Source organism: Solanum tuberosum, unplaced genomic scaffold (genome assembly GCF_000226075.1).
Source record: "Solanum tuberosum cultivar DM 1-3 516 R44 unplaced genomic scaffold, SolTub_3.0 scf00431, whole genome shotgun sequence".
Classification (NCBI taxonomy): domain Eukaryota; kingdom Viridiplantae; phylum Streptophyta; class Magnoliopsida; order Solanales; family Solanaceae; genus Solanum; species Solanum tuberosum.
Window position 1 is genome coordinate 164,239 of NW_006239364.1, and position 19,097 is coordinate 183,335.

At 35.8% G+C, this 19,097-nt stretch overlaps 2 protein-coding genes across 4 annotated transcripts; one reads left to right on the forward strand and one right to left on the reverse strand.

Annotated features, from left to right (window-relative positions):
* The first annotated feature begins 597 nt into the window (after positions 1-597).
* LOC102592762 (phosphoglucomutase) lies at positions 598-12,897 on the forward strand. 2 transcript variants are annotated; one of them, XM_006363473.2, is made up of 18 exons: positions 598-805; positions 2,965-3,174; positions 3,454-3,520; positions 4,506-4,689; positions 5,098-5,150; positions 7,387-7,475; positions 7,709-7,945; positions 8,247-8,311; positions 9,734-9,794; positions 9,868-9,985; positions 10,067-10,148; positions 10,236-10,308; positions 10,385-10,446; positions 11,553-11,648; positions 11,740-11,894; positions 11,977-12,073; positions 12,354-12,431; positions 12,521-12,897. In XM_006363473.2, exons 1-18 carry the CDS (start codon positions 799-801, stop codon positions 12,626-12,628), a joined length of 1,842 nt encoding a protein of 613 aa, XP_006363535.1. In that variant the 5' UTR covers positions 598-798; the 3' UTR covers positions 12,629-12,897. The 2 variants fall into 2 exon arrangements, with proteins under 2 accessions (XP_006363535.1, XP_006363536.1); XM_006363474.2 differs by lacking the exon at positions 2,965-3,174 and having other exon boundaries at positions 599-805.
* A 267-nt stretch (positions 12,898-13,164) lies between these two features.
* Positions 13,165-17,550, reverse strand: LOC102593323 (uncharacterized). Of its 2 annotated transcripts, none has more exons than XM_006363477.2 (7): positions 17,444-17,550; positions 16,671-17,234; positions 15,807-16,316; positions 15,617-15,681; positions 14,130-14,204; positions 13,804-13,900; positions 13,165-13,537 (listed from the first exon to the last, which is right to left on the reverse strand). In XM_006363477.2, the coding sequence occupies exons 2-7, from the start codon at positions 17,232-17,234 to the stop codon at positions 13,493-13,495; spliced, it is 1,356 nt and encodes a 451-aa protein (XP_006363539.1). In that variant the 5' UTR covers positions 17,444-17,550; the 3' UTR covers positions 13,165-13,492. The 2 variants fall into 2 exon arrangements, with proteins under 2 accessions (XP_006363539.1, XP_006363538.2); XM_006363476.2 differs by having other exon boundaries at positions 13,177-13,537; positions 13,804-13,897.
* Between the last annotated feature and the right edge of the window lie 1,547 nt (positions 17,551-19,097).

Below are 19,097 nucleotides of genomic sequence, written 5' to 3' on the forward strand. Positions count from 1 at the left end.
CGTTTTCGAATTCTCAATGCTACCCCATGGATTACTCATATTTTTGAATAATTATTTCTTTTCACGATCAGTAGAAAGAAAAGAATTTTGTTTGAGATTTTTTTTGGGGGAACGGACAAGCTTTTGTTTAGGTTTGCCTTACAATACATGATGGTCTAAAATGTGTGGAGAAATGGATGGCTCATATTTTCAAATATTAGTATCCCTACATCAACTTGATGCTTATTTTGTTTTTGTTGAAGAAATAAAGTGAACAACTATACAAATAAAAAGAATATTTTTTAAAAAGAACTCAATTAAATAACTTAAAAATTATAGGTACATTTGATTTTAGCGCAATAAAATTTAAAAGACTTCTCCTTTTGACATTTTAAAGCTAATTTTACGTTTTTATTATTATTATTGTCTATTAATGATGGATGAAAATAAAAAAGAGAAAAACAATGCGATCATGTACGTGATGGATGCAATTTGTATCTTATGCAAATGTTTCTTTGTTCCTCGTATTTTCCTATAATTTTTTATTTTCATAAAAAAATATTCTTCACCTTTTTTGTTATTCATTAAATAGCTATTATGTATCAAATTTCCTCCTAACTAAAAAGGAACGGAGAAGTAATACCTACTCATTTTCTGGTGTAACAGTTTGTCCTGGACGCCACCAACTCAGTGCCTCATTTGTTTTTTCCTTCTCAATTTTTAATATATAGATATACTCCTCTTTCTCCGCCCATCGTCCTCACTCTCCTTCTATTCCTCAGTATCGTAATCGAGATCCTGCATCTGAGTGTCCCCAAAATGGCAGGTAATATTTAACTACTCACTCGTTCTTCTAATTGCTGGATTGTTTTCTATTGAAGATGACCTTTTGATTGAAGTTGATCAATTGTTTTTCCCTCTACATGGAAATTGTCGATTTTTGATAAATAGTACACACAGAGTTAGTCTAATTTAGTAAATGTATCGCTCAGTGATGGTCATGGTTGCCTGGGATGATTTCGGGCTCTCTGAACTTTTCCACGGGTCCGTACTATCACAGTAAGAGTCGTAGCGATGATACCACGAGTCAATACTACTGAGAATTTTATCCTAGTGGTAAAAGATCATAACTTTTTACTATGAACTCAGATTTACGAACACCAACTGTTGGTGGAGTTGGAAAGAAAACTCAAATATCTTTAATTTGGTGGATATTGAGACACATTATAACTCTTAGTATGCTAAGTTATAAGCTTGTTTGAAGTTGATCATTGCATGATCTTATGCAAAAACTTAATCGGTTGGGAGTTACTTTGAACTCGATTTAGTGCTAGTGATTTCCTGTGACCCTGATTCACATCAAATACACATACCACACTTAGGAATTGATATTTACACCTATGTACAATTATAATCATAGGATTCTGACCTATACATATACGGATAATGGTTCAGATTTTAGCTTAGAATTCTTGGGGTGTTATAGTTTTGCGAAATAACATATAAATGTTCTTGGGATAATATTTTTTCTTGCTTACTTACCAAACACTAGAAAATAAATAAGAAACCCACTTGTTTTCTAAGAAAACTTTTTCTAGGAAATCATTTTCGGTGGAAAATATTTTCCTTTATACCAAACACATCCTACATAGAAATTAGAGTAGATGCAAATTTGTTAGGGCCATGGATTACATTGTGGCTGGGAGGTAGGGCTACACTTAAATTTTACAATATTAAGGGTCTTTTAGTATTCTTTATGTTCATACATAATAGTGGACGTCAACCAATATTTATCGTTTTAAATGGAAATCTACTTTTTTCCTTCAAATGATAGATGAACGCATGTAAGGGAAAACACAATATAATACTTGATCTGGCATAATAGGGGGGAACGGGCATCACCATGGTAGAAATCACATTGGGGGCAGCCTACGTGATTTGTGCAGGCTAAAGCCTTCTCTCACCCTGCTCCCCTCCCGATGTAAGGTTTCCTAGGTTCTGCGTGTCTGATATCGTCTTTAGGATATTATTTCAACAACAACATATCCAGTGAAATCCCACAAGTAGCTATCTCGTGGAGGTAGATAGACTGTTTCCAAAAGATCCTAAGCTCTCTTGGAGCAAATCCAAGTACAAAAAAAAAGAGAAAACAGTGTAGAAAACATAGCAACTAACAAGGGAATCAGTGCAAAGCCTACAAGAAAGGAACAAGAACAACAAAATAGTGAGATAATCGAGACACACTAATAAACAAACAATGATCGATATCAAAATAAATAACTACAATAATACGGCTAGTACAATGACAAACACCAACAAGTCTAAACCTTTCGAAAAGCAAGACAACACTCCACTACCTACTAATCTTCTACCCTAGTATGCATCCTCCACACCCTCCTATCTAAGGTCATGTCCTCTGTAATCTGAAGTTGCGCCATGTCCTATCTAATCACCTCTCCCCATTACTTTGTCGACCTACCTCTACCTCTCCTCGTACCTACCATAATCAACCTCTCAAGCCCCCTCACTGGGACGTCTGCACATCTCCTCTTCAAATGTCCAAACTCCAGCTAACTGCTTTTTGAAAGTATTTAGTTTTTCCTTCATTTCCACCTCCTACTTTTGCTTTTGGTTGGTGAACTATTGTCTACTTGCTGCTTGACAGACTAAAGAGTATTCCCGGGTAGAAATTTTCTCAGGTAACTCATTTTCGTTGCTATTTTATTGGATTAACTTGGTTATAGCAATAGGTATAGATATGAGCATCTCTAGGTAACAATGGAATAGGTCTGAAATATTTGGGCAGTTGGAGTAAGACAAAGAGGTAACAAAACATGATGGCTTCAGAATGAAGCTGACTCAAGATTTTATAGACCATGCACAGCAAATGTAACAAGATTTTTTTTTTTTTGAGATACTGTGATCTATTCATTGAGACCTTATTAATCGCTACTTTAATAATGCTTGAAATCTTTAATTATGCAGCATTATCAGGGAAGGTTGTCCAACATAACCTGGTAGCAAAGTGCTGCCAGCAGGATAGGGAATTGAGCACAAAATACCGACTGTACTATTGTACCCTTAGTAGGCGCAACTTGCTCCCCCCTGTAGGAGGGAAGTTGGCATGGAATGGCAACTCCACCATGCAACTGGACGCCTTATCAAAATTTAAGCGAGGAATTGTTTATTGCAATGGTCTGTTCTAGAATCTTACTGTTCAGGTTGATCTCAGATTAAACCATAACTTCCCAAAAATGTTTAGCATACCTAATTGTTCAGTGACTCTCCTTTCAGTGCTTAATTTTTTTCTTAAATTGGTAATCTTTTGATTTTTCCACAACAAGTGTCTACCTTTCTCTAGTTATCATTAACTAGTTTTTGATAAGTCATAACCATGAGTAATCTCTCTGACTGCATCTTAAGTAACCATGTTGTATACCCTAAATAATGCTAAAAACATGGATCTTTGTGCAGCTGCCTCGTCGTCCACTGCAATCCCGACTGTTGAGAAAAGCAACTTTCTTAAGCTTCAGAATGGAAGGTACTTGGTTCTTGCTAATTCAATTTATCTTTTTTAAGGTGGATAGTTTGTCATGTTTCTGGCTTCTTTTGATAAGTTTCAAAATTGGTTAATTTTTATGATTGTAATATTCAATTATTTTGCAATAGCTTGGTGAAAAAGATAATGGATGATTTGCCAGCTTGTAATTTTCATTCTGTACAGCAATTGAATTGGCAAGTGTGGTGAAAAAAGAGAGGATGATGCAACAATAGAGATTGTATTTCTCTTTTTTTTTTTTGCTTCTCCATAGCTTGGTGTTTTGATTAGCAAAAAAGATACTATATGATCCAGACGCAGTGAATCTCTTATTCTAAAAAAAGCAAGTGAATTGGTGAGCGTAGAGGAAAAAGAGAGGAAAATTCAAAAACCAGTTGATATTGGTTTTTTTTATTTAATGTTTAATAGCCTGGTGTTGTCAGTGTTGATACATCTGTTACGGTTAGTAGAGAATCAGATCATGCTTAGCTAATCATTTACATATTCTCAATGCAGGTAAAGTTTTTGCTAACTGAAGTTTTTTCTTTAAAACTTTTTAGTTGTAACCTTGAAAGAATGGTGATCTAGACATGTATTTAAGATAAATGTGAATTCCTATTGATTTTTAGCTCCCTGTGGCTGATTCTTAACATTAGCTTTTGTATTAATATCTACCTTTTCTTTGTTTTTATCATTTAACTGTAAGTCTTCAAGGTTTGCATGCTATATGGAGTTCAACTATATTTTCCATTTGATAATTGTAACAGAAGCGTAACATGGCACAGTTTTTTGAGAACTTAAAAAACACGTTCATCAAGTATCATCTTTAATATGATTATCAAGAGTATCATCTTTAATATAGAATCCATCTAAGATGACCTACTATGCAAGACCATGGATACTCATCCATTTATGATGTAGGCATGTAGCTAACAAACAGTTATTCATAAGAAGTTCCAATATGATTTATTCCTCTGTATTTACCCAGTGATATACGTGGAGTAGCTGTTGATGGAGTTGAGGGGGAACCTCTTACTCTCACAGAGACAGTTACAGAAGCAATAGCAGCAGGTTTTTCTGGTTGGTTGCTGGCAAAAAAGAAAAATGTTTCTTCTAAATGTTTAAGAGTCTCCATCGGTCATGACTCACGAATTTCAGCACAGAAGTTACAGGTATTAACCCTATATAAGAAAGTTAAGTTGTATACCCTTTCTTAATCAGCAATTTCAGCCTTAAGCAGAAATGTCTTTGTTTGCTTCTTTTCTGGTTAACATGACTAGAGTTAATGTTAATGGTGTGGACAGCATGATAGATTTTATTAGTACAATGCACAGTTTGTAGTTGGGTTGTACATACCAACCAACATAGGCTTACCACTGTATGTTAAGTCAAAACAGAAGAATTTACCCAGAGATTATGAAAAAAAATCAAAATGAAAATATTTCCTGTTGTAGAGTGTTGTAGCTGTTAAGGACTTCATAGTTCAGTGGCATCCATTCTCTTGTACTTTTGTGCTTTATTCTTTCATTCACGAGGTACATTGCTGTCTAGTTGATTAAGCCTGGATTGCTATCTTTCAGGACGCAGTTTCTCGAGGACTTGCTAGAGCTGGAGTTGAAGTCATCCAATATGGGTTGGTGATGCTTTTCTTTAGGTCCTATTTGTAACTAATATGTGCAGACTGCCGACTACAGATTCTTTGCTCATCTAACCCATAACCTATAAAGAAGGGAATTTAATCATTTTAAGGTGATATCTGGTTCTATGTTCTGCTGGTTGCTGTAAGGCCTACAGGGTAGACCTTTTTAATATGAAGACTGAAAAGCAAATTATTATTTCAAAGAGATCTAAGAAGTCTGAATATTCTCCCCTCCCCTCACCCAAAGATAAATCATTAATTCATTATGAATCTTCATATCTTCCCTTATCAAATAAGAAACTTCATATATGTCAGGACCAATGACCATTCACTAGAGATTTGTGCACGAATCTAGAGATTTGACAAATGGTTTCAATCAATCTGTTGTTGGTTAGGAATTTCTGCATGAGTGAGTACTAGTTAATCGGTTCTAAAGTTGATTACCTATAGTTTTCTAAAAGGAATCTTATGGATATGATTGGTTGAAATATCTTGGGTTGATACAACTGTAACCGGATATTTGGTCCTTAATATACAACACAATGCTGAATAATGCCATCAAAGACATAGCTTGATTCAAATCTGTACAAAGACAACTTGCTTCATTCCCACCCCACCATTTCTCATTGGATTTGGAAAACGAGAAATTTGTGTTTGCTTATAGTTCGTGGACTTCCAATTAAGATGTCTAGAAAATGTTGTTGTAAGATTTGTTTTTGTAAATTAATTAGCACTATTTTAGGAGACATTCTTTTTCCTTAGCATAATGATAGGAATAGAGTTTTTTTATATTTCAATTGATTGTCTTTCCATAATTAGTTATAGGTTTCATGGTATAAATACCCCTTCACATGAGATCTAAGGACATACTCAAATACAAAGAAGCTTTCTCTTCTTTCTCCAAATCTATATGTTATCAAAGCCATTGCTGCCTTTTGAGGTGAGTTTTTTCTGCCTCGCAGCACTAGGGTTCCTTTTTCTCAAAATGAGGTTGAGTTTTCTCCCCCGCTTACTTCCAGATCTCTTGAAAGAAACTGGTATGACAGGTTTCTAGCCAGTAGAATCGCCTATTGAAAAGCAATCACAAGTTACTAACCGGAGGTAAAGTTAAAGAGTCAGTTGATAAGAAGAGATATCAGAGGTTGGTTGGAGGATTCATTTATCTCTCTCACTAGATTAGACATAGCCTATTCAATCAGCTTGATGAGTCAGTTCATGCATGATCCCCGAGATCCTTATGTGCTAGCTATCTTTCACATTTCGCTGTATCTAAAGTCTACAACAGGGAAAAGTTTGCTTTTCTCTAAACATGGTCACCTCAAGATTGAAGCTTTTACATACACAGATTGGGCATAGCTGACAAAAGATGTATGTCTGATTACTGTACACTTGTAGGAGACTAGGAGGGAATCTAATTATTTGGAGAAGCAAGAAGCAACATATAATTGCCAGATCTAGTGTGGAAGCAAAATATAGAGCTATGGCCAGGGTGTTTGTCAGCTTCTTTGGCTACAAAAGTTACTGGAAGAACTGAGATTGTCTGAAAAAGGGAGACTTTCCTTGTACTGCGGCAACAAAGCTGGAATTAGTATAGCTCATAATTCTTTTTTTTTTATGACTAGTATAGCTCAGAATTCTGTTCAACTTGACTGAACAAAACATTGAAATTTATCGGCACTTCATCAAAGAGAAAGCTACTAGTGGTACCTTGAGTTTGCTTTATGTAATGTCAGAAAAAACAACTAGTTGATGTGCTTCAAGAGGGATCAAAAGAGCTTTCCATACTTTGGTTTGTAAGTTGGGCACATCCTTGCTCCAACTTGAGTGGGATGGTGGTGTCGATTGTGTTAATTAATTAGCATGATTTTAGGAGAAATCGTTTTTCATAGCGTAATTATACAACAACATACCCAGTATAGTCCCACGAAGTGGGGTCTGGCAAGGGTAGAGCCTAGCCTAATTATAGGAATATAATATTTTCTTATTATTGTTGTTGACTGTATTTTCTTAATTAGTCGTAGGATTCATTGTATAAGTACCCCTTCTTATGGAATGTAAAGACATTGCAATGCAAGGAAGCTTTCTTTTCTTTCCTAATATCTACAAAATTGAAGAGAGATATGTGGATATCATCTTTCTTTGGTTTAAATTGTTTATTTGATGTCATTCAAGTGATGGCATGCCTAATGAGCCTTTCTCTGTCCCCCCTCCCTCTTATTCCCCATGGTAGATTGGCATCCACTCCAGCCATGTTCAATAGCACTCTTACCGAAAATGAAGAATTTTCCTGTCCAGTGGATGGTTCCATAATGATAACAGGTGAGTGCATGAATTTGTTATCTAGTATGAATTGAGATGTAAATTCAATAATAATTCTATCTTTGGAAGTGTAAATTGTTTATACCATCTGTTACTTGCAAGTGGAGAAGGCTTGCTGCTTCTCTTGAATGGCAGCTTGGTTCACTGTTGGAATTCATACAGTTCGATATAAATAGAATTGGCTTAATGCTGGTTGGATAATTATTTTATATGATAATTTTGTTTGCCAACAGCAAGCCATCTTCCCTACAACAGGAATGGGTTCAAGTTCTTTACTAGTGCGGGTGGACTTGGGAAGCCCGACATCAAAGATATCTTGGAGCGAGCCGCTGATATATACAAAAATATTGCAAATGACGATTCTAAGGGGGCAGAAACAGCTGCTTCTCTCGATGTGAAAAGAGTGGATTACATGTCTGTTTATGCATCTAATCTTGTAGCAGCAGTCCGCAAAGCTGCAGGGAATATAGGTACTTTTACCATGTTTCTGTATTAATGAAAATAATCATTGTTTTGAGGAAATGGATGCAAATCATAAAATTAATTTGTGATGGCACTCCAATCAAACTGGAAACTTCCAGGGTGGTATTGACCTGCGACTAAGAATCTCCCTGTTTAAAGAGTTTCGTGTACTTCCAATCTAATGAATTATCCCGACCGTTTTCAGAGAATCTACCTTAATTGTTTCTCTGACCCAGTGTTGTTCAGGCTCTTGTTAGTGCTCATCCACTTTTTTTTTCTCTTTTCCTTCTTTTGTGGTTCAATTCTCAGAAAAGCCACTGGAAGGATTCCATATCGTTGTTGATGCAGGGAATGGAGCAGGCGGATTCTTTGTGGTAAGTTTTTGGCCTTGTAGTGTGCCTTGACAGTTTTCACCTTCCAAACATTGCATGAAAACCTTCTGAACCAAGAGAAACACTAACTATAACTTAAAAGAAAAACCAAGAAGAAAAAGATGTGTGTGTGTGTGTTATTAATAGGGCTGGGTCTATTTCCATAACCTAACATACTTATCAACACCTTTTTTATTTTATCAATTTCCACGACACCCTTACCAGGATATATCTGTCTCCACCCACCTCCATGGTCCAATCTCACATCACCGATCAGGTCTTTCACCATTATCGTTGTCAGATTCAATGGTTTTGAAATCTCTAGGAATATAGAGCAACTTAGTGATCTGACAACCTCCTTTTGATTAGTTAATCATACAACAATGTTTCATCCTACCAAAGTTGCGGAGGAAAGGAGCGGTTGGATGATGTGTAAACTGGAGCCCAAGATTAAAAAAATATATGCACTCCATTGTGTATCATCTGGTAACTATCAAGGGAAAGAAACAGTAGGACCTTTTGAAGGAGTGAAGAATTCAATTAAGAGTAAAAAATTGTATCTGTTGTACTTGTATTTGTAGTGTCACAAGGAAATTCCATGTTGTATAGATGGATGATTAGACTTTTGAGATGTCTAGTACACAGTTGAATCAAAACAACTTAGTACAGTCATATTCATCTTGGTCTACAATATTAAGAAAAGATATTTTAGGAGTTATTTTTTGATGCAGTTAACATTGTCCGTCTCTGCAGTCAGATATGTAGATCTTAGGAGCTTCTAGGAATTATGAAAGATGAGGAATTACAGTTAGGGGGACTGGGGAATGAACAGAAAAAACAAGAAGTTGAGAAAAAGCTAGTAATACATGATTGAAATTTTTTAAATACTTTGAATTGCCAAAAGAAATTGCTATTCTCTCTTTTGCTGCCATGCCAACGTGATCCCACTTTCCTGAACTATAAATCTTTCCTTACTCTCTATACCTTTTTTAATAATACCTGCAAAACTTAAATGCAAACTGCATACCACACTCTAAAACTTATCAAAATATCAGCTTTATGTCTTCCATTAGGTCCACTTTCTTTGAAATACATTGTAAGTTAGCTCTTGAGATCCGTGCTAGCCTGTTAAGTCAAACTAAGACGGTTACACAAGAAAAGATATGTTTTTATTTGATATATTGTCTTTCAATTCTAGTCAATGTGTAAGGGACTAAAATGCATCAATAGTTGTTATCAATTGAAGTTGTTCTAGGGGAAACGAGACTCAAGGACCATGTAAAAGGTCTTTAAGATATATTGAAATCTGTTTATCAGCTTAATTTGTAACTTAAAATTTTCTCAGGGTATATCACTTTTACCTTTTTTCCCATTGTTGTTCTTTTTAGATGCTTTGGTCATATTCTTATTTTGCTTGATTTTCAGGGGAAGGTGCTTGAGCCTCTGGGTGCTATTACTTCTGGCAGTCAGTTCTTGGAGCCAGATGGTAAGATATAACCTGCAATTTTCACATACAGATTTCTCTGTGACTCTTGCTAATTATTTGATTCTCATGCTAGGTTTGTTTCCCAATCATATACCTAACCCAGAGGATAAGACAGCCATGAAAGCTATTACCAAGGCAGTACTTGATAACAGGGCTGATTTGGGAATCATCTTTGATACAGATGTTGACAGGTGATGTGCCGTCTACAAATCTTTTCTTTCAATGGAAGTAGTCGTTGGTTGGTTCCCTTTTCTGATATGTGTTCTGGTCAGGTCTGCGGCTGTGGATTCGAGTGGTCGTGAATTTAACAGAAATCGTTTGATTGCTTTAATGTCCGCAATTATTTTGGAGGAAGTGAGTATCTCCTTTTGACAAGTGTCTCTAGAACTCTTCTCTAACAAGCATCTTAACTGTTAACTACTTTTGTTAATGTTTGACCAGCATCCTGGGACCACTATTGTCACAGACAGTGTAACATCAGATGGGCTGACAACATTTATTGAAAAGAAACTAGGTCAGATGAGAAGTCAAAGTCACCTGTGATACCCTTGTTATGAGAATGGATGCTAATTTTAATAATATTATTGCAGGAGGGAAGCATCACAGGTTCAAAAGAGGATACAAGAATGTAATTGATGAGGCTATTCGTCTGGTACGATTTGGTTATTTTATTCATGGTTCTGATGGTAGCATTTCAATGGTCCCTTCATCTTTGTAAACATATTAGCACATCCATCATAAGATGGATCTTATCTTTGTCTTTTTGGGTTGCCTGGATTTTCCAATTGCCCAGTGTCTCAGATAACAACATGATGTCTTAAATAAAATGGTTCCGATTCTTTTCATGTGCTTGTGGTCGTCATGTCATAGCATTCTTTTATTCACCTTTCTCCAGTGAAAGAAGTACCACCTCTCCAAAATATAGTAGTTGTAGGTATATTTTAGCTTGATCCATATCTGATGTCCTTCACGTTTCGGATGATGTTGAATAATCTCCACCAACCCCCCAAAAGAAAAAGAATTCTCTTTCTTGAAAAGGTAACTTAACATCCTACCTAATAATCTGAACACTTTTATTACTCCAGAAAGTTGTATGAGACTACTTGTTTCTTTGCAAACTCTTTTGCTTTTAGTAAAGAAAAAGGGGATCTTTGATCCCTGACCTCCATTCGGTATTTAACAACTTATCTCAAACTTTAACGTTCTGTTTATAATTCATGGATTTATTAGTTTCCACCAAGAATTGGATGCATTGTGCTTAAGTGCTTTTATTAAGTCTTTAACTACACAAACATGTGACTAGTTTTATTAGAGAATGCTTTCATCTGAACTTTCCCTTCTATTGGAATTTTTTTAACTTCGTTCACCAGGGGTGATAAAGGAATCTGAAAATTATTGATCCAGGGGAGAAGCTAGCAACCCAAATTTGTGGGATTATTTCTAAAATTGAGCACTCTTCAATATAATCACAAACTTTCAGGATTGAGCGTTTAGACGAACTGGAATCCTCTGATATCTATTTATCTTTTTCTCCATGAGCTTAGCCTAGTATAGTACATTCAAACTTGCTAAACTTATCTGCTTGAAGAAACTATCGCCTCAAGCTCCAAAACTCTGAAAAACAAGTATGCCTTAATAGATGGCTCATGAATCTGTCGATTTCCAATGTCTTTGCTTTTCTAGTATTGATTCAAATCTTTGTTACCAAGCTTTAAGTTTCTCTGAGACAGATTTTACTTAATAGTAGCATATTGACAGAACTCTGTTGGTGAAGAAGCACATTTGGCTATTGAAACTAGTGGCCATGGAGCTCTCAAGGAGAATCACTGGCTTGACGATGGTGCATACCTTATGGTACATTTCTGCCAAAACCAATCTCTGGGTTCTATGATTTTGTCTTCAGTACTAGTCCTAAAACTCGTTTGTTGGTTTCCGTCACTTGCAGGTGAAGTTACTGAATAAGCTTGCATCAGCTAGAACATCAGGACTGGGCGGCGGCAGCAAAGTCCTAACTGACATGGTGGAGGGTCTCGAAGAACCAGCTGTTGCTGTTGAACTTAGACTAAAGATTGATCAGAATCATCCAGATCTTCAAGGAGGGTATGCTACGGTGTCCCTCACAATTTAATTTGGCTGAGGTTATTGTATTTCTGTAAATTGAGGAACATGCTTGTGTCTCCAGATCCTTCCGTGATTATGGTGAAGCAGTGTTAAAGCAACTTGAGAATACAGTTGAGTTGGACGCTAAGCTTCTGAAAGCACCTGTTAACTATGAAGGGGTAAGCTTTTAATGATTTTTGTCCAAGCAGAAGTAGATGAGGTTACTCTTGTTGATATCACTGAATTCTTATCATAGTTCCTTCAACTTGGAGCTTAGTGAGCAGCAACTGTTTATGGCCAGTATATTTCATTTGTTTAGTCGTAGTCATTGCATGTGCTGAGTCATCATACGTATCCTGCTGTTGGTCTGACCTTTTACTGTCATTTACTAATCCTTAGACATCTGCACACATATATATTGGCAGTATTAGTCTAAAGATCAATTTTGTTTGATGACAGGTTAGAGTTTCTGGTTATGGCGGATGGTTCCTTCTAAGACTCTCACTACATGACCCTGTTCTACCCCTTAATATTGAGGTTAGAACTATTCCTTTTGATTGTTTCTTAAGCTCTTACAATTTTCTGCAAGTACAATAATCTGATATTAGACTATATGATCATTTTAGGCACCAAGCAAGGAGGATGCTGTAAAACTTGCTCATGATGTGCTTAATGCTGTGAAAGGGTTCACCGCTCTTGATACCTCCGCCTTAACTAAGTTTGTTGGAGTATGAGTGTGCATTGAGTTTATCTGTCTTGACGATCATCAAAATTTGGACAACTTGACCTCAGTGCCGCTGACATGTTGGATCTTTGAAAATTTGGAACCTCTACCATAGAAAATTGTTTTTTTTTTTGTTTTTAAAAAAACAAATCAAGAGCTGTATGCAATAAAGTTACACAATCTGTCTGTACAGAGAAAAATGTGATTGATAGCTACAAGGAGACAATTGTGATTACTTTGTTTATGGTAGTAGTTTTGGTGCATCATTTACTTGAAGAAGTTAGATGTCCAATGCCTATTACACTTCAATAGTTCAGTAAATTAAGTAATCTCCCACCCGTGAATGAGAATAGAAATTGAATCTCATAAATCATGATTGTTATATTTTTCGTGAGTTTATATGAAATCGTTTTTCCTTTTATGGTGTTTCACGAAAATAATGTTCTTTTCTTTTAAAATTTTATTTTAGCGGATGTATTTAACCAATTTGATTGCGTAAGTCTAATTATGCATTTATCATATTATATTTTAATGACACGAAAAAAGAAATAGAAAAAGAACTGAATAAAAGATTGCATTATACAATAAGTTTTAAGTCATGTGCATTCCTACTTTACTTTTCACATACACTTTTTTGTACTTTAAACTATGATCTAATTAATTCTAATGCTATACCTTACTCAATGTAAGAGAACAAAACATTGAATTCAGGAGTCCAGCAGAGTGCAAATACACCAGAAATACGAGTACATGATTCGTCTTGCTTTTGCCTAAGCACACAGTAAATTCTTCGAATGTTTCTTCTTCTACATGCAAGTTTAACTCACCCGGAGGAACATTTTATCTACGAAGGTATCCTGCTAATGTTTTAACTTCACCTATTAGATCCAGCACGGTGAATCTTACCTTTGATGATATCCTGCAAAGTTAATATGATACGTTGAACTTAACAAATAGATGAATTAAACATTAAGGATAAGTGTATGTTTCAGAGAACTTGCACTAAGGATGAAGAATATTGTCTGTAAAAGAAGTATTCTTGCATATTATGTTAAACATTTGGAATAGAAAGCTTATATACTTGGATAAAAAGGTAAAATATGACTGACTGGAACAGAAACTATGTTAACTAACTAGAAGCAAGAAAAAGTAGGATGCAAAACCAAGTTTGGATTTCATTAATACCTCCTTCAATTTATCGATTGATCTATCAATACTCATGCCAGCAGGTCTGACACTGTTCACCTTTTTCCTCTCTATAACAGCATCTTTAGGTGCCCTGCTTCAAAGTCAAATTAACTTCTCAGTCCAAAAATGCTGTTGAATCGGAATAGTTTGACAAGAATGAGGCAGGCGATAACTAGGCGAAAGCATGTATCCAAACGTTTATTATTTTTACAAAGAGGCACAGTCCCACCTCCTTCTTGCCTCTGCATTCTTCCAAATTCAACAAATAGGAAGAAATGAATATAAAGAGTGCACTATTCAGAAAAGAATGTCAGAGATCTTACCGAGATGACAGAGAGTTTGATCTAGTCCCTGATTGGCATTTTTGAGTCATTACCGTATCTGATGTCTTCCTTAATCTGTCATTGAATCAAAGCAATTATTTGCATGTTTGAGAGAAAACACAAATCGGTACGCGGAAGAACACTATATCAAATCAACCATGCTTATCATCTGTAGGCACTGACATAAATGAAAAAGGAAATCAAGATTTCTGTGGCAGATACAGTCCCAAATCAAATAATTGTCCATAGTCAAACATAAAACTAAATAAACAGCCTCACTATTGCATTATCAAGAGGCTGGTCTGTTTGACAATTAGATGACAATACGGCCTTTCCACATGTCAATCTCAATGAAGAAGTGTTCATATCACAACCAACTGGCTTCATTGAACAAAAGTTTTCCACTCATGTGTGCAAGCTGCACAAAGGTTTGTATGACCTTAAACGGACTCTACGGGATGAACAGCTAAGTACTGCCTTTATGGAGCTTGGTTTCAGTGCATCCAACTCAGATTCCTCCCTGTTTGTACATAAGTATGGCGCCCCTGTTACCTTTTCTCTGGTATATCTAGACGATTTAATTGTTACAGGCAACTCTCACGAATTCATTCACGATCTGGTCGTGCATCTTTCTACAGATTTTGCGCTTAAAGACCTTGGCAGTCTTCACTATTTCCTGGTATATTCGTGATCTACTTCTTCAAGAAATCATAGAAGGTGCCAAGCCTATTGCCACTCCTATTATTGCTGGACAGCCAGCTCTCTCAACATGGGAGCACCATTTCTCGGTCATAACTTAGTTTCCTGGAGGTCAAAGAAGCAGAAAATTGTCGCTCTAGCTGCTGTAACTGCCGAAATTACATGGTGACAACGCCTACTTCAGGAGATTGGTTTTGTCTTGCCTCAACTTCCCAGACTTTTGTGTGACAACATTTCAGCAACCTATCTCACAGCTAAACGGTGTTCAATGCTACGACAAAACACATTGAGTTGGACTTCCATTTTGTTCTAGAAAAGGTTGTGGCCAAGGATCTCTAAGTTCACTATATTGGCTTGCTGGATCAAGTCGCCGATACTATCAGGAAGAGCCTCTCTGGAAGATGATTTTCTTACCTTCGAGACAATCTTGCTGTGGTCAAAATTCCAGTTGTTGCACATGATTTTTGTCTTTGTATTGGTTTTATATCATGAGAGTTCGTAGGACTCGAAACTCTATACATCATCTGTATAAGAGAGGCATTGGCATACTCAATTGTACCGTGAGATTTCCTTCTAAATATACAAAGCTTTCAAAACCAAACGTAATAACAAATCCTCAGGCAACTTTTTCGAATTGCACGACTAATGCTCAGTTTTCATGATCCATTTTTTGAATTTAAATACGTAGGACATATGAGGATACCAAAATCTTATAGGTAAGAAGTCATAGAAACTAATGTGTTGCAACTTGCATACATTTGGAGTTGAAAGAAGGCAACTGATATTACCTTTCAACCTCCTTTTTAGGAGTCGGAGAAGCTGAAATTTTTTGCTCTGATCCTTTAGGCAATACCTGACCGAACATGAACCACAGGCGGCACATTTAGTGATAGGATATATCCACTACAAAGCCAATAAAATGGAGATAGATATGCATCGACAAGAGAATTTGTTCAGAGTTGATCTATATGAACCAACCTTCTTTGATCCACTATATCTCGTATCTACTTCGGGTTTTCCTTGGTTGAAACTGCTTTGGAATGCCTTAAACGCTCGCTTGACAATGTCCTTATCCCCCATTCTCTCCATGATCAAAGATTTTCTCATTGTATTAGTAGAAGCTGTAGAATTTGGTGGACCTAGACTGAGAGACATGTGCAATGATGTGGGAGCTATCCTCTTGTTCTCTAGTGTGGAAGAATTTTTGCTCCTTTGCAATGTTGAACCGTTCAACTTTTTTATCGAGGATTGAGAAGGTGAAATGAGTGATCTAGAAAGTAATTTATTGCCTTGTGCAACAGGAGCATTGCTGCTTCTTTGATATGACACCCCATTCACCTTCTTCACTGATGTTTGAGATGAAGAAATGACCTTGGAAGCTGGTGGTGGTTTTGACGTCGGAGTGGAAATTCTTGAAGATTTTGTCACAGGTGATGCAAGCTTCTTCTTTGTTCCTGCTGATATTCTGTCCTCTGTAGTTGGATGTACCTGAACAAGAACAACAAACAATTGATAACAGGAAAGGCAACCTGAACAGAGAGAATACCAAAGAAAATAAATAGAAGGAGCTCAACCGAAGCACAGAGGAAATAACAGTAATGACAACAAAATAATGGGATAACCGAAGCACAAAAAAGACACAGGTAATAATCCGGAATCGATGAACAAGAAACTACAAGAATAGTGCGGTCCAAGTACTACCACCAATCCTATCCCGCATGAAAGTGAGAGAACGCCCAACTACCAACTAACCTTCTACCCTAATTCACAACCTCCAAACCCTCATCTCGATCAACAAATAATTTTTTAACACCAATAGACAGAAAAGCATCAAAATTTCACCTTTCGAGCTGTATTCTTCAGATTTGATTTAGGGGTTTTACTTTTCTTTGCAGAGGAGCTTTTTGCTTCATTATCCACTTGTGAAATCTCTTTGAGATTATCTTGAGATCCTATTTCACAACTCTTGTGTTGTTCAACATTGGGAACTTCTCCATGGTCCAAGATTTCCCCTTCCTTGTCTTTGAGAACCAACAAGCTATTCACCTCCATATCAACAGAATCACTATTATTCATATCAGCTCTTGTCATTTCCTCTTCACCTTGTGTAGCACATCTATCAGTATCGAAAACATGTGTGCTTTCACTACGATCTTGGATATGGGGTTCGTCTAAAGATTCAACTTGTTCCATTTTTTCCAGCTCCATTTTCTGAGTAGCAATCTTCTTGTAGTGTGCTTCAAAATAGGCCTTCTTCTGAGCTACTGATCCAGATGTTTTACACTTGTCAGCTTCTTCAAGATACTTGTTTGGGGAAAAAGATGACCATTTTTCCCAAGAAAGTGCATCATTCTCATACTTTCCAAATGAAACTGATACTTCTAATGTAGGACCTAACTCATCCATCTGTTCATTCATCAAAACACAACAATAATCTAAGACAAGAAATCAAAATGACTACTCACTATGATTCAAAAACACTCCAATAACTAAGGACAAACAGAACAATTTTGTTACAACTACTATATCCGAATCTCAAGCACGTTAGGATCGACTACATGAATGAATCAGAAAATAAACATTTCCAAATAATAAAAGAAGATAAAATGTTATACCTTGTTCAATTCTAAATAACTCAAGTTTCAAGAATGAATCAAGAATTAACAATATTGGTGTGAGACAAGCATGTGAAGTTTGAGTTCATAAAGTCATAAATAAGATTAGGACAATTGCAAGCAGTCAATGCATGCCCATGTGCTGTGTTTTTTACTGCTAAAAATAATGTATCAGTTTCCGGGTCTTCTGCAAACTGCTAAAAACTCATTACCTTAATCATCAACTCATAGGTTAAGTTTTACATTTAAAATATTAAAATCACAATTTGAAGCTTGACTTCCATCATTTTAATTTTTTTTGAGATTTGATATTGAAAATACATAAATATACCCTTTAACTTGACCTTGTTTCACATTTATGTCCTCCGACTTTTGGTGTGCACAAGTAGTATATAAAATTGAACAAATAGACACACATGTTATACATGACAATTTATGTCCTACGTGTATTATGCCACATAGGATGCATGTGTTATGTATTACTCTCTCTGTCCCTTATTACTTGTCCAATTTTGACAAATCAAGAAAAAACAATTTTTTTTACCTATTATACTCTTAATTTATTTAGACAGTTAATGTTTTTGAAAAAGATAGAACCTCCTTAATGAGTAAATTGATTTTAGAATTCCATCAATTAATAAGGGTAAAATGATAAACTCATTAGGTCAATTTTTTTTTTTTTAATATGCATGTCAAGTAAAAAATGGACAAGTAAATATTGATATATCAATTTGAAATCAAAACTTGAATTTGAGGTCTCAAATTCTATAACCAACGTGTGCTAAAATTGGATTGCTTAAAATTCTTATACATGTACAAAAGTTGTACCATCATTTTTTTACTTCAAGCTCTCTTTTTTAATGGCAAATTTATTTATTTTTTCCTCCATTCCTACGAAGCAGATAAAGTTGAAAAGTTGCAATAAAATGAAGGACAAATTACTTAACTACACTCCTTTACTTACCTTAATATCCATTTATCCCTACTTATTTCAAAAATTTCAAAAATCCCTTATTTTACCTATGTATCCCGCATGTATCCTATGCACAACGCTATGTATCCCGCTATGTGAAATGTATCAAACGCTATGTATCCCGTGCACAACGCTATGTATCCCGCTATGTGGAATGTATCAAACCTAATGTATCCCGTGCACAACGCTATGTATCCCGCTATGTGGAATGTATCAAACCTAATGTATCCCGTGCACAACGCTATGTACTTACCTTAATATCCATTTATCCCTACTTATTTCAAAAACTATGTGAAATGTATCAAACTTAATGTATCCCGTGCACAACGCTATGTATCCCGCAAACATCATTTTTAAGGGATTTTTGGTAAATAGAAAACTAGAAGGGATAGGATGTTATTTAACACTTATAATATGTGGTTCCTATAATTTATACTAAAATGAATGCAACATTTAACCAATTATTTAATGTGTCATAAAGGGGCTTAATGACAAAGCAAATGATAATATCAAGAAAGTGAATTGTTTTTACCAAAAACACTTTATAATAGTTCAAAGAATAGAAAGAGACAGGTGAACCAAAGATATATACAACACATGTGTCACAAGAAGATATTAGAGATGGTAAAATAAGGACCACACACTGAAAAATACAAATACTGAACAATGGAAAGGAACAGA

Coding starts and splice junctions, on each gene's coding strand:
- LOC102592762 (XM_006363473.2), top strand. Junction 3,175..3,453: donor AGGAATTGTTTATTGCAATG/GTCTGTTCTAGA, acceptor ATCTTTGTGCAG/CTGCCTCGTCGTCCACTGCA. Junction 7,946..8,246: donor CAAAGCTGCAGGGAATATAG/GTACTTTTACCA, acceptor TTCAATTCTCAG/AAAAGCCACTGGAAGGATTC.
- LOC102593323 (XM_006363477.2), bottom strand. CDS start 17,234: ATGGATGAGTTAGGTCCTACATTAGAAGTATCAGTTTCATTTGGAAAG. Junction 15,682..15,806: donor GATATAGTGGATCAAAGAAG/GTTGGTTCATAT, acceptor ATGTTCGGTCAG/GTATTGCCTAAAGGATCAGA. Junction 14,205..15,616: donor CCTAAAAAGGAGGTTGAAAG/GTAATATCAGTT, acceptor ATTCAATGACAG/ATTAAGGAAGACATCAGATA.